The sequence below is a fragment of the Callorhinchus milii genome, unplaced genomic scaffold (assembly GCF_018977255.1).
Source record: "Callorhinchus milii isolate IMCB2004 unplaced genomic scaffold, IMCB_Cmil_1.0 Scaffold1, whole genome shotgun sequence".
NCBI lineage: Eukaryota > Metazoa > Chordata > Chondrichthyes > Chimaeriformes > Callorhinchidae > Callorhinchus > Callorhinchus milii.
The window spans coordinates 19,028,492-19,043,980 of NW_024704742.1; the positions used below are offsets into that span (position 1 = coordinate 19,028,492).

The 15,489-nt window shown below is 43.3% G+C and overlaps 1 protein-coding gene across 7 annotated transcripts in view; it reads left to right on the plus strand.

The window, feature by feature from the left end:
* Nucleotides 1-11,477: 11,477 nt before the first annotated feature.
* gria2b (glutamate receptor, ionotropic, AMPA 2b) overlaps nt 11,478-15,489 on the plus strand; it is a 63,853-nt gene continuing 59,841 nt past the window's right edge. For all 7 annotated transcript variants that reach the window (XR_006085274.1, XM_007899209.2, XM_007899202.2 and 4 more), the window contains exons 1-2: nt 11,478-11,640; nt 12,091-12,231. Coding sequence is in view for 6 of the 7 variants with exons in the window: in XM_007899209.2 (XP_007897400.1) it covers nt 11,532-11,640; nt 12,091-12,231 (250 nt within the window). In the remaining variant the exon portion in view is untranslated. The remainder of the gene's footprint in view (nt 11,641-12,090; nt 12,232-15,489) is intronic.

Below are 15,489 nucleotides of genomic sequence, written 5' to 3' on the forward strand. Positions count from 1 at the left end.
CAAACATGGCATGTTAAAAACCTAGTACAAAATGTGCACACTTGTCATTTATCGCGCCGTCATTTTTTCCCCCTTAGTTCGACAAATTATCTGTACATTTATATAAAAAGGATCCAAAGGCATTGAATTGCCTGTGGAAATTATCTGCTTCAAAATGGTTATTCAATTGTGCAAATGACTTCAATTGCTTACTCACTAATTGTAAGTTTGGGAAGTAATAGAAAGATGTTACGGTATCACTTTGTGAAATCAGTGGATGATTTCAGGCATTTTGTCCCTGCTGTCTGGGAAACTGAAGCCCCTCTGTCTTGTCCCCTCCCTTCTGCCTTAAAACGTATCTTTTTGACCCCACTACCCCCACCCCTGTTCCCCAGATCAGGCTCCCAGTCAATTCTGTGAAACTTTTTAAGGCGTCCTCCCAATGTGAAAGGCACTTTATAAATGAAAGTTGAAAGCAGAGCAAATCAGAAAAATTGCAGCACCCAATGAGTGAGGATTGCCAAATTGTAACTGAATTGTATTTACTGGGTTTCTATTTTAGTGGTAATTGTGTTTAATTAAAACTGATTCAGCAACCTGTGTCGATTCATTAATATTCACATTATTATTGATATTGAAATTACACCGGAAAATGACAATTACTTGCATGTATCTCTTTCAATCAGTTCATTGGAACGTTCCTTTCTCTCTTTTATCTAACATCTGCTTTAGCATTTTATGTACAAAATAATTTAAATGACCATGTGCTGCAATCATCTAAAACACTCGCAATTTGGTTTGTTTAATGCCTTGTTGGGATTATGGAGAGACTGTCCCATCACCAGAGCACCAAGAGCAAAGACAGCTGGGCTTTTCAATCAAAATACTACATTGGAAATCAATAAACTGTGTACCTTATGCACATGGTTGTGATCTATGTAAATTTGCTCATTTTTTTCCCATTTGATTCCAATAACTTTGGTCCTTTTTTAAATTGTATTCCATAATCATGAGCCAATTTATAATGGTTGATGTTTATAATTGACAGATGGTCTTTCCTCAACATATTCCTTAATACATTTATGTGCTTTCTGCAACAACTTTACTACTACCAATAAGTCTGCTTGACTGAACATCTCCAGGAAGGACATAGAATAACACCAATGTCTTTACACGTGGCTGTTCTAAGTGATCATACTTTATTTAAAAAAACACACAAGAAATACAATATAATACAAATTGACATTTATATAGCACCTTTCACTTCTGGAGGACATCCCAAAGTGTTTAACAGTACCTGCTGGGCACTGAGCTGTGGGTGGGAGCCGAGAGGGTGGGGAGGGGAAAGACAACCAAATGAGCGGTGAAAAATGTAGGTCTTGAATAAAGTTTGGGGTAATGTTTCAGTCATTTTGAAATGATCTCTGGCATGATGAAGTTCAATGGATTAGAGGGATATGAGAGAGTGGATTAAGAGGGGTGAAAGCTGATATGAGGTGTAAACCCTGCCACAGACTGGTTGGGATGAATGGCCTATTTCTGTACTGTACTGTCCAGCATTTATGTAATGTATAATGTCCACTAGGTGGCAACACACACTGGTTTCTCCTTTTGAGATCCAGCCCCCTCCTTTGATTTCATTTTGAGGTGAGTCCCCAGAGAGGGCTATAACTTCTCTCCCTAGTTAACAATAAATATTTTATCACTTGGCCTGTACACCTCAGACTTCATCCAGCCAGTTATTAATTAATTTCGCTGGAAAGAGTGTGGATTTCATGCTCCCAATCACACACACACACACTCTAATCAAGTCTTCTTAGCAATATCAACCCAAGAAAGCAAATAACAAAGACAAAAAATAATTTAGTAGTCAGTCCAGGGAACTACAATTTACGATAATGATCACCTTGCTTCAAAATGAAATCCAAGATGGCAAGAACTGGTTTTGTAAAGGGAGAATTCCTTCACAGCAGAGATGTGTTGCCACCTAGTGAATGTTCATTTAATTCCAGGGTGATTTCAAAATCCTGCAATCATAAATCCAAATTTCTAAATATACTGTGAAAAAAGATATTTTTAGCTAAATATCAACTTGAATTCCTGTTTGTTTGAACAGATTCTGCTCCCGTAATGTTGTACCAGCTCTGCGCTTATTGTTTAATGACATGTGGAATTTCTTGCCCATTGTTGTGTAGCCTATTTAGAATCAGGACTAAATCTAACCCAAAGTGATAGGATCAACAGCTCCTCTCTATCTAATGAATAAACTTACAGTGATTACTTTGTAATTGTTACATTTTCAGTGCATAAGTAGTCATGCATCAATAATATTTTGGATCCTTTGGTCATCAGCATCTAGACTGGACCTGCTGCTGGTAAAATAAAATCTGAAAAAGCAACTCTCCAAGACAATCGTGGAGTCCTGTAGCTCAGTGGTTAGAGTACTTGATTCGCAAGTGACAGACGTGGGTTCTATTCCCGGCAGGGCAAAATGAAATGTTAGGCAAGATTCCTTACTCCACACACCTCTGTTTACCTAGCAGTAAATAGGAACCTGGTTGTTAGTCGAGTGGCAGATCGCTTTTCCAGGGATAATAATCCCTCAAAAAAATGTGGTCACTCAATACACATCTGTGGGACACTGCCAAGCACAATTGGCTGCCAGGTTTCGCCCACAAATATACAGTCAATTCACTTTACAGTATATTCTGTGAAGCGCTTTGAGATGTCTAGAAAACGTGAAAAGCACTGTATCAAATGCAAAGATTATTATTATTATGGCAGTATTGTAATAGCATAAATAAATCCACTGAATGACTTAATGCTGTTTAATGCAGAATTCCATTCTGAGGTTTACAGAACAGTGAAGGACCAAAGATTGATCTTCAATCTTGTGATTCACCCAGTTAGCCTCTCACTTAGATTATTACCTTATAATGAAAACAAGGTACCAATATGTCTCTATTAAAAATAGAAGAGACAACAAAGACAGCTTGAAAGGCAACAGAATTCTATCATAAAGGGGCATAGCTCAAGTGGAATGAACTGTAACAAGTGGCAATTTGTTTTTGGTCTGACAAATGGGGACACCCATCACCATGCTTGTTCAAACCAAGCTGAAATTTCCATGCATCCCACCTACACATGGAAATCCCAGAGAGAGATTGTTGGAATGGAATGCACACTCTCTCTCTGGAGCGACACATCCTGATTATCTAATTCCGGTATTAGGAGTAGGTTGGCAAGACCCAAGGCTTGGGGATTCCAGAGTGTGTGTTGGGGTACTGCTGGATCTAACCAGCTAAAACCGCATAGATTGCCATTGATATCACTGTCTGGCAAGTTTTCCTGCTGCTTGTTCAGCTAGGAGCACCATCAAGGCTTTGGCTTGCAGGGTTAATCGGAACTGAGTGTAAGGATTCCCTGCCCTCAGAGACTAGTTTGCCCTTCCAGGTCCTGCCGATGAGCTAGGGTGGCTGTGCTGTTATCAGCGGTGCCTTGGTGCACTGCAAATCCGGGTGGCTCAGGAACCGGTCTATTAAGCCCTCCACAGAGGGCTCGCTCGATTCCGACATTCCATTGCCAAGCCCCATCCTCCCCAAGGAGGATAGTCACTAGTTGGCCATTCAACATCCAACAAGTGTGGGTTTGAGCCCTCACCATGTGGATAGTAGGTACCAGGAATTCCCTACGACCTTCCTAGTGGGCAACACAGCTCAACATGAAATGCTTGAGACCATTGCCACCATTTTCCTGTCCACAGCTCAGGCATACATCCCTTTCCATTGAGCGATGGGTCCGCCATTGCAGAGTTGGTGATGCAGAGTTTAAGCAGCAGTTGTGTCAAATAAGGACACGATCCTAGGTAAACCTTGACAAACGATTCACGTCCCTTAATTGTTCAAATGATTTATATCTAGTATATATATGTATGCTGGATCTACACATTTCTTTTATCCTCATGGATCAAGTGTTCTGGATTTTTTCAAGTCTCATCCCTCCTCCCTCCTTTCTCATACACACACACACACATATACTGGATTCCTGATGGTTAGTTAATGGAAGCCTGGGACATGTGATAGCTCTTAGATTCTTAAACTTCTGTGGCAGTTCCAATTCTCAACAGAGACTCTTTAATGAAGAATGTAAGATAAAACAAGATAAATCATACCTGGTGGATAGGAGGGTGAGAGGTAGAAGTTGTCTGTTCCTTGAACATTCTGGGTAGACTCCAGTTCTCATTAGTGTAGGATGGCACAACATGTGCATGTTGCAGGTACTGCGAAAGAGGAGTTGAAATGGGCAAGGTACAAATTCAGCAGCATAGGAGAAAGGCCAGGCGGGAGAGCTAAAGCATGCAGATCCACACCAGAAGCAGCAAACTGCAAGAGATTCGAGAAATTTCAGAGGAAAGGAAGCATTGACTTGGTGTGCAGTATCAACCCAACAAATTAAACCACATGAATCACTTGTAAGATGTATTACATATCAAGAAAGATTCTGAAACAGAATTAGTGTGTTTTTATTGATTTAAGTTGGCGAGTCTGTGTAGCTTGCAATTGTGAAGTATATCTGCCTTACGTCAATGCACTGCTGGACCTATTTCTGCCTCATGCTACACTAATATCTTAGCATCTGGGTACGACTGCTGCAATTTGAATTTCTCCAGTGAAAATCACCCTGCATAAAACATCAGAGATCTAACATTCCTTGTGGTCTTCATCTTAGCCTTAAGAGACTTCTCTTAAAATTTACAATTTTGTAAAAATCTTAAATTCAGTCTTAATTTGAAATGTTCTAGATAACAGTTTCTAAGTTATGACATTTCCAAAATTCTGGACAATCTTATACATTAATACAGAACAATGGTCTTAAGGCTAAGGCCATGAGAAGTCTTGATCCTTTGGTGCACAAGCTTTGTCTCTGTTCTTAACTTTGCTGGCATAAATGATGTTGTGAATCGAACATAAAAATAATTTATATTTATCAAGTGTGTTTCACCTTGGGAAGATGTCTCAAAATGCTTTCAATACCGTGGCAGGCTGATGATGCAATTTGCTCTGTAATCCTAATTGTGGACAGCACATAGATTTACCCTCAGAGGGTGTGCAGTGTGCCACTCTGAGGATGCAACAAAATATCACACCGAGTTTTCAAAAACATGGAAAAACTTTGGTAAAAGGTAAAATGCTGTATATAAAAAGTAAATCTTCAGCTAATGTAAAGTTTTAATGATGCACCCACACTAATGCATGTGCAATTGATGTCGATTAATATCTACTCTACTCTAATATCTGTGGGCAAGTCAGCCATGAGGAAGATTGCATGAATTTTACCTTTGCACTCCCTCTCAAATTGGAAACAACTCAAGAGAAATTCAGATTAAGAAGCCCCTTTGGTTCATTTGATATCACCCCACAATACCAACCCCATCATATTTCCATCACAGCATCCAGCTGTTTCTTAAATGACTCCAGCATCCTGATCTCTACCACTCTTCCTGGTAACCTATTCCAGCTGTTGATTACCCTCTGTGAAGAAATACTTTCTGATGTCTGATCAGTAAATTGCCCTACACGATCACTCATATGGTACGCCCGACACACCTGCCATCCATGGGTAAGCTTTTGGCTATTCTGTCCCCACTCTAGGAACATGAATTGCGAATAGATGTTTTCAATTGGAACAGTTATGGTTTACTTCAAAACCATGAATTCATCTGTCTGCACTCCATGAACAAAATGCGGCTATGGATATTTAACTGTACAGTGCTATCTGTAGATGGGCTGAAACTTCAGGAACTATGGTTCAACCCATGCACCTCTTCTCAAGTACACAATAAAAACCATTCCATGATTTTAAAGGCTTACTGCTGAAGAAATATTCAAAATACAAAATTCATTCATTCCCTTCAGTTTTGAAACAAAAATTCTGAGACCCTGAAAGTTTAAGGGGATGAGTTCAGAGCAGTAAAGTTGAACATTTATTGCCAGGTGGCAATATGCATTCTGAACTTAACTTATCAAAGGCACTTGTCACAGAAAACACCTCATCTTCACAACATTGCCTGACCAAAATGAACCTCAAATGGTGCTGTCTGTGGATGTGCTGGCCACGTTACTTGATGTGAGTCCAAAGAATGCCAAATATACCAGTACACTGCTGTTCTGATTTTGACACCAAAATGTGCTGGGAAGGTGGAATCTCCCAAAATATACCTCAACATCTGCCGTCTGATCAAGATTATATATCTACTAATATCCACTTTCCCCAGGACACTGCTTTATTTTCACAGACTCTGCTAGCACCATCAACCCTGTGAGGTAGATGGCTAATGGAATAACTTTTTAATCCATCAATGTCATCCCCGACTCGAGCAAACACCTCAACTAATGAAAATCAGCATGTGCAGGTGCCTTCTTCTATTGAGCTGCTCAACATGGGCAGAGTATGGAGCAAGTGCCAGTTGAACAACAGGGGCAGAAGGAGTGCCTTCACCTTTCACTGTGGAAGATGTGAAGCACATCACAGCACTCTTACAGGCATGTAGAAGAATTGTCAAGCATACCAAGAAAAAGCAGCTATCAAGTGAGCCCCTGATTAATGTTGCTTCTTGCATCCATCTGGACATTACTGCATAGGTCACCACTTCAACTGAACACAAAAAGAACATTTCCATATTTCTTCCTGACATTTGGAGTCTGAATTGGTCCTACATCTTATCATCTTGCACTGAACAATTGAAAGTCAGACAAGTTAAATCTGGATTTATAATCTCAAAAGTGTGTATATTCTCAACCTTTAGCTGCAAAAAACCATATATATATATTTCAAAACTGTCTTTTTGCCTAACTAACATGTTTTACTTTTATTATTATGCTTGTATATTAATTATTTTTTACCTTGGCTTTTAATTCTTGTCAGTAGAAATGTGAGTTTAAAAATTTCTCAATCAAATGACACTGGCAGAATATTGTTAATTAACTTTCAGTTCTTTGTTTTGCATTCATTGCAATCTGTTAATGTCAGGTCCCATACAAAGAAAATCCTCCCCAATGCCCTTCATCTGGAAATGAAACTAATTATGTATGATAGCTTGAGACACAATAGCAAGTTAATGCAGAAGGTGAAACCTACTTATAACATAAGTTCCCTTATAGCTTATAGTCTTCAAAAGACAGCCATTATGAGATGTTAAAAGATGAGGTGGTGGAATGGGATATGATAGGTGCTCGGGCTCAATAGGTAACTTTTCTCACCCTCCCAATGTAAATGTACAACAATCCCAACGATTCCCACTGCACAACAGTTAGCGTTAAAAAAGGTAATATACATTAACTCTATTTATGTTTCCTTATTGGACTTTCAATGCTGCTTCTAGATTTTCCACCTGACATCTGGATTTACTTGCTTTATCATGTTGCACATCTAATATAACTCACTGAAGCCCCCTTTGAGATCTCTCTTTTTGAAGCTAAGGTGCCCTGGTTCATCACTCCTCATACATTATCCCTATTGAAGATCTGGCTCACTGTTCTCCTCTGCATTGTCCATAATCCCTTCTCAATTCCTCCACTCCACCATCGGTGTGCAGCTGTGCTTCAGCCACTATGCCCCGAAGCTATGGAACTCCCTCACTCAATCCCTTTGCCTTGCCCCCTCTCTCCCCATTTTCAGGTTATGCTTGAAGACCTTCCTCTTCAACCGTGCTTATGGTCACCTCCCCCTCCCCCTGGCTCGGCATCAGACTCTGCCATTGTTAAGTGCTCTGGGATGCCGCCCAGTGTGGAGGGCGCTATATAAATGCAAGTTGTTGTTGTTGCTGTTGTCCTGTCCTGTACTTCCAAACAAGTCTACTTGATTACAACCGGAAGCTCGGATGCAAACTTTTAACTGTCCAGCGCCTTGGGACGCCCTTCAGACATGAAAGGCAAGACATAAATGCAATTTATTGTGGTTGTTGTACTACTGTCCTGTACTTCCAAACAGTCAATTCATGTTACAGTATATTCTGCGAAGCACTTTTTGCCGTCTTGACGATGTGATGATCAGGCGCTATATCAAATGCAAGAATTATTATTATTTTCATTATTACTAAACAAGTTACTGCTTTCTTTCAGAACAGATTCCACTGAAGCTCAATGTGTTGGCATATTAAAACGTGTCAAGCTCACTTGGCTTGCCATCGTCGCCGAGCTATGTTTAGAGATCTCAATGTAAGATACGCTCAGCAGCCCTGTTCAAATTGTTTTTTAAAAGCTCGGATGTGTCTATAATAATATAATGATCCTTGCATTTGATATACTGCTTTTTCACGTCTTCTAGATGTCTCAAAGCGCTTCACAGAATAGACTGTAAAGTGAATTGACCGTATATTTATGGGCGAAACGCGGCAGCCAATTGCGCACAACAGTTTCCTACAGACAGTTGTGGATTGAAAACAACCAATTTATTATTGTTTTATTTCTTTCAATGGATGTGGAGTGGCACAACTCAGCCCCTCTCCCCCAACGCATTGCTGGCTGTGGTCTGTTCCACACTCGGGGAGGAAGGGGCCACAAAGGCTCTGATGAACCCCCTGATTGAGACGCCGTCCACACGCACTACCCCCACCCCCACCCCCCCCCCCCCACCCCATCCTCTTCCCAAACCTCGCTGCTCGACCTGCATTTAGGTCACTTGGGTCAGTGTTGCGTTTGGCATCTGCATATATGCAGAGGTGCTTTGACCACCAGGGCAGGGCAGGGCAGGGCAGGGCAGGGCAGGGCAGGGCAGGGTGGCAGCCGAGCTGACCCACCAGGGCAGGGCAGGGCAGGGCAGGGTGGCAGCCGAGCTGACCCACCAGGGCAGGGTAGGGCAGGGCAGGGCAGGCAGGACAGGGCAGGGCAGGGTGGCATCCGAGCTGACCCACCAGGGCAGGGCAGGGCAGGGTGGCAGCCGAGCTGACCCACCAGGGCAGGGCAGCAGCCGAGCTGACCCCCCAGGGCAGGGCAGGGCAGGGTGGCAGCCGAGCTGACCCCCCAGGGCAGGGCAGGGCAGCAGCCGAGCTGACCCCCCAGGGCAGGGCAGGGCAGGGTGGCAGCCGAGCTGACCCACCAGGGCAGGGCAGCAGCCGAGCTGACCCCCCAGGGCAGGGCAGGGCAGGGTGGCAGCCGAGCTGACCCACCAGGGCAGGGCAGGGCAGGGTGGCAGCCGAGCTGACCCCCCAGGGCAGGGCAGGGCAGGGCAGGGCAGGGCAGGCAGGGCAGGGCAGGGCAAGGCAGGGCAAGGCAGGGCAGGGCAGGGCAGGGCAGGCAGGGCAGGGCAGGGCAGGGCAGGGCAGGGCAGGCAGGCAGGGCAGGGCAGGGCAGGCAGGGCAGGGCAGGGCAGGGCAGGCAGGGTAGGGCAGGGCAGGGCAGGGCAGGGCGGGCAGGGCAGGGCAGGGCAGGCAGGGCAGGGCAGGGCAGGCAGGGCAGGGCAGGGCAGGGCAGGGTGGCATTTCGCCCTGACACCATTACCGCGTTCATCTGTTGCCATCAGTATCCGCGATGCGAAACGCCAATGCATTATAATTTTATTTAAACACTCACAGGTTGGTCTGTGTCTGTGACCTACACCCCGAGCGATCCGAGACTTTGATTTCTCCCCCATCTCCTCCCCCCCCCCCCCAACCCCCCCCTCCCCCCCCCCCCCCCCCACCCCCTCCCCGTTAGCTTTTATTGCTTATGATTTAAGGGATTTGCAATGCAAAGATCCACATCGAGTCCCCGCGCAGTAATGTCACTGCTCGATCAGAAATAAGACGGGGACCTGTTAACTTTCTTCAAGGAAGAGCTTTTCCGATGGGTCTCCATCACGTCCTTCCTTTCTTAGCTCTTCCACCGAGTTGTCCTCCTGTTAAACAAAAAGGACGCGTCTCCCCGTCCCGACGAGGCGTTGCTGCGAATCTTTCAGTCGCCATCCAAAGTGGTCACGAAATTGGAAGCAAAGTGCAAAATCCACATCACAACGTCGCCTCCGATTTTATTTTGTTTGCATTTCGTTCTTACGTTCTTATCGGATGGGACCCACCGATCATTGCAATCGCCGTGGGAGTCAACAGACTTAACCAAGAATAAGATCGCGTCTCATGTCATGTGTGTCACTTCGGCTGATACATTTGGGCTGCGAAAAAAAAACAAAAAAAAAATGTGATTTACTGTCATTGTTTTGGGTCATGAAGCTGTTCTGGCAAAAGCTGTGCAACGCATTTCAATATTCTGTTCATTTATGCTTAACCCAAATTAGCACATGGTGTAATATGTGGGTCGCAGAGATGCTCCAAAACACAGCCCAGTCTTGTCTGGAAGGTTGACCAAACGTGCGTATAATGTGCAAAACACACGAAGATCACAGTTGAGTCGAGTTATTGGTGTTAACGTTATCGATTAAAAAAAAACTGCATACACCCCCGATTAAGGTATCAGTGATCGCGCCAAATTTTAATACATCGATTACCTGATATTAGCAAAGAAGTGTTCGTCTCGTGTCTGTGTTTACAGTCTGCAAAAAAGCATTAATAACCACAATGAGAATAATCCTCAGAGAAACATTGGGAGGGATGATGTGGTCCATGACCCTGATTCTTGGTCGAAATTACTTTCCAACAATCCTGTAGATGCTGAACGTTGGATAACATCAAACACTGCAAAATTGAAATCAATATCTTGGAATTGTAGGTCAATAAAATTCTGTGCTGCAAATTAAAAAAAGCAGCAGGGATTATTATTATTATTATTATAAGCTATTATTTTTGAAGAAATGTAGATTCTCCATTGTTTGATATAATTGCAGTTTATATGAACAGCATTTTGCATTAGGTTAATGTATGTAGGTGGTTACTGTCATCTCAGTATCTCAGACGAGTGAGTTAATGAATGTATGGGGACTGAAAAGCGTTAACATGTTATGATTAACATGTCGCATGTCGATAACATGATAAATCTCAAAGAACTGTGTCAAGGACACAATTAGTCACCTGCATGAACATTTCACAGAGGGGATTTGTTTCCTTTCCCGACCAACTGCTTTGGCTTCTGCCAGTTTTGCAAATACACCATTAAAACAGTGTTAACGACGAGATGAAAATGAATAGGGGCGACTAAAAGCAAAGCTTTAGGAAAAACATGGAGGTTTTAATGAATCACAGTGGAAGCCTTCTCTGGATTGGTAGGAAGGGACGTGTCTCAGTTCGGTGACTGATCGGTTGTGTTCGTGTGGGTTCGGCTTTATTAAGAATCAGGACATGTCTCTGGCAGTGTGGATGTAGTGAGAGGTGATGCTGGGTAAAGCGCAGTGCTAACACTGCTTTTCACATCTCCCCAGTGCTCCTGCTCCCGTTTGCTGCTATTTTCAATCGAGAAAGAGTCAGCCCTCACTACCTTTTTATTCTTCTGCTTTTCTCCCTCCCTCCCTCCCCCCCACCCCCTCCACCCCAACCCACCACCCACCATCACATTCTTGAAGCGACAATATGCAAGGGATCTGAGCTTTACAATCCTGAAAAAAAAAGGAAGGATTATACCCTGGTTGCAATGTTTTCTTCGGAAATGCAAAAGATTATGCAGCATATATCTGCCTTCCTGGTTTCTTGGTTTTGCGGACTGGCGGTTGCCGCTGCTTCCCCAACCAGCGTGCAAATAGGTGAGTTTCTGCAAAAAAAAAGGAAAAAAAGGGCAAAAAAAAAAGTAGTGCAATTTGCATTTTCTGTGTTCTGTTCGTTCGCTCATATAGTCTCATCCATGGATCGCCGTTGCATCTGCATTCCCTGTCGCGAATCGTTAGGTTGGGGTTGAATATTTTTCACAGATTGCAAAAAAGTAGATGCATATATATATATATATGTAATATAATAATATATATTAAAAAAAACCTCGTTTACGGTAGCATTTCTTAATGCTTTGTTATTGCAGTCTCTATCATGTCAATTTAAATAACTTGGCGATCGACGTGATATTTTTGACCACGAGTGCATTTGGCTTTAACTTTACCTTCTGTATGATCATTTCACCTTCATGCTGAATTTCTTCTAGTTCCAGTAAACACTCTTGTGTGTGTGTGTGTGTGTGTTTTTCCCCCCCTTTCTCTTTACAGGAGGGTTATTTCCGAGAGGAGCAGATCAGGAATACAGCGCGTTTCGTTTAGGAATTTTTCAGCACAATTCACATGAACTAAGGCTGACGCCCCATGTTGACAATTTGGAGGTAGCAAACAGCTTCGCCATAACTAATGCGTGTAAGTAGCCTTTCAGACGTTGGCTGCTAATTGTATGGTTGTGTCGGAATGCTTGTGTCCCTCAGTGTAATCGCCAATGGCAACTGAGCTGACATCTTTGACAGATGTGCCTGAGCCTGGGGGTTGTCTGGATGTGATGTGGTACCTCTCCTGTGCTAGCTGGGCTGTTCTGTTCTTAATATGTGGAAGATTAAACCTTCGTGATGCGTTTAAGGTGGCTTTCCCCCCTTGCCTTATGCCCACCGTCGCATGCAAGTGTGGTACTGTATATCTGTGTGCTCCTATCAGGCTTTGGCTGAGGCAACATTTGTGGTGCAAACCGTCTGAGATGGGTGATGGCTTCAGTGTCGTGTTGCGGGCTGTTAAATATCGTCAACGGTACCACTCCTCCCATCAAATGACCCAACGTGCTGTGCCATGGGTGAGGGAGTCACCAGTGGGTTATTGGGTCGGGTCTCAGAGACCATGAGTGGGTTATGCATTGTGGCATCTCACCGGTGCTGCAATCTCCTTGCACCGCCCTGACCATCCGATCAGAAAGTTCAGTGTTAAACATACGATACATCTATGGCCATTAAAGCAAAGTCACATCACTCAAGTTATAAGAGCTTCTTTCTGATGTCAGCAGGAGGCTGTGTCACATCAGAAAAAAGGTGATATACCATTGACGTCATACCACTGCAATGCTAAAAGAATATCCCCATCGGCTCTGTGATCTTGACAGGAGGATAATATCTTGAAAGTAATGTCTTACACCCTGGAACATATCTGTACATTTACAGACACACACTTAGCAATCTCAAACACTAACCTGAACCATGCATAAGACTAGTTTGCCATTGGGATCAATGCAAAAAGGGACCGTCCTAATTATTATTTCCCCTAAAGGAAATTAATGCCCCTCTTCAGCCCCATATAAAAGTACAAAGCATCGCCTAACGGTATACAGTTCTTTATATATATATATATATATATATATATATATGAAGAAGTACTCTTTGCACATTGCTGAAAATGGTGGTGGAGTAGGTGAGCGAGGAATTAGCTCCACTGCACCAGATTATCACAGCGCGATGCCCAGAAAGTGTTACACAAGCATTTCTGGGAGTCACTGGAGAAACAGAAAAGAAGGTTAGAAACGGGAGGGGGAGATCTGCTCATACACACTGTGCTCTAACGAGGCGCTGGGGACTCGTACAAAATCGTCGCCACATTGGATAGCTGCTGTTTGTGTTTCTGGGGGTGTCTGTGATCCCCACTCCCTCCCTCACCCTGTGTGTGTGTGTGTGTGTGTGTGTGTGTGTGTGTGTGTGCAGTTATGCCATACAATGCTGCCTGTGAAGGGGATATAAAACGCAGCAATTAAGATGACTTCATTCAGTACACAAGGAACCACATACATTCTATTTAAGAAGGCAAATATATATATATATATATACCGTATTAGCCCAGAGCTCATCCGGAATTTAAAATGTTCCTTCTACCCTTTACTGACTTCTGAAAAATTGCATTTTTAAAGCACTTTTAAAAGGATTATTCTTTTAGAAAAAAAGATTTTTTTTAAAAGTAAATATAGCCGGGTACCGGAGACAGACTTAGGTACGATTTTAACATTGTTTTTCACCTCTCAAATACATCTGAAATGACATATTTCTTGCTGAAACGCGTCTTGAGCTGCGGTACCTGGTGGCAGGTGAGGAGTGTGGGTGGAGGATTATAACTGGTTATCTGATCCTCGTTTCAAATGAAAAAAAATACATCTTGATTTGTGGCATTCTGTTCAAAATTCAACCCAAAGGCAAACAGACACTCCTCTGCCGCCCCTCTGAATTCCTCTCACTCCTTTTGGAATAAATACCAATGCACTGTTAATAGGATGAAGTTACTGTGTGCCGAGACGTTGGGCATTTTGCTCAACAGCGTTCAAGTACATCTCAGATTCTTTTCCGCTTCTTCTGATGTGTTGTGGAAACACCTCGTTAACACGATTTGTGAATGTTTATGCAATGTTTCGTGACACTTTTTTTTTGGTGCCTCAAGATCGTCAATAGTCCTGGGGTTGGGGTCGGGGGGGGGGGGGGGGGGGGGGGGCGAGGGGGTAAAGGTAAACTGGAGATGAGAAAGTGAGTGAGCTGCAGACTGGTCAGCTGGTGGCTCAATAGAGAGAGAGGGAGAGAGAGCAGTAAAGTACTGTTACTGTAGATCAGCCTCTCTCCCCTTCAAACCAACAGTCACCAACACAGCTCAGGCAATGCCACTTGAAGTAATATACAGGACAACAATTATGTTTCATGTCATTCTGCAGTACACAAAAGGACCCAAGCGACAGCAAAGTGCATGTTGTAATTTGACTCTATATGTATAGATATACATATATGTAATACTTCATTATGTTCACACCCGAGAGGTTCCACTATTGCTGCTTATTTGCATCATTCCGGTGCTGCAGTGCCTGTTTACGAATAGCTGGTGGGAGCAATATCACTCACAAATTAGCTTTATTAAAAAATCCTGTTCTCTCCCTCTCTCTCTCTCTCTCTCGTGTGAATGCAACGTGCCATTTCGGCCCACAATATCCGCCAATTCAGCGCTGCATCGGTTTGATGCAAAGTGGAGGAACGTTCAGTGTAGCTGTCATCCGGGAGTAATCAATATTAACGGTGTGAGTTTAAGTTTCAAGTAGTCTGAATGCAGGACATGCCCTTTGCAGTTGTTTTCCGTGAGATGTAGCTGTGCTCAGTGCCTGACCATTGGAACACAAGCGTTAATATGATTCATTTATGGCCTCTGGAAGATCTTCCCTCTCTCAGGGCTTGGAGTCTGTTCTGTTAGCGCAAGGGGGCAGGATAGCATCAACATAAATACTCACTGATCCTTCACACACTGATCTGCAGTATAGGGTTTCGGGCACTGGTATTGCTTTCCACGCACTGTTGCTATTTCATGTGCCGCAAAGGACCAACGTTTGAAATTTTGCATTACGGAAATATCACAAATGATCTCAATGCATTGGTGTACTTAACAGCACCATCCGGAACCTGCAACTTATTGGGTCCCAATCGTGTTTGCAGTGTACGGACGTTAACTCCCCGATTTCACATACAGTTGTTGAGATCCATAACGCTCCAGTGTCTGAAACGATTAATATCAGATCGTTTGATGTGATTTGTGACTGTGATGGGAGTTTGTGATGGTGCAAAGTTTGGGCAGATGTGATGAGCGATCATCTCCATGTTCCCAATAAACGAAATCCATTGA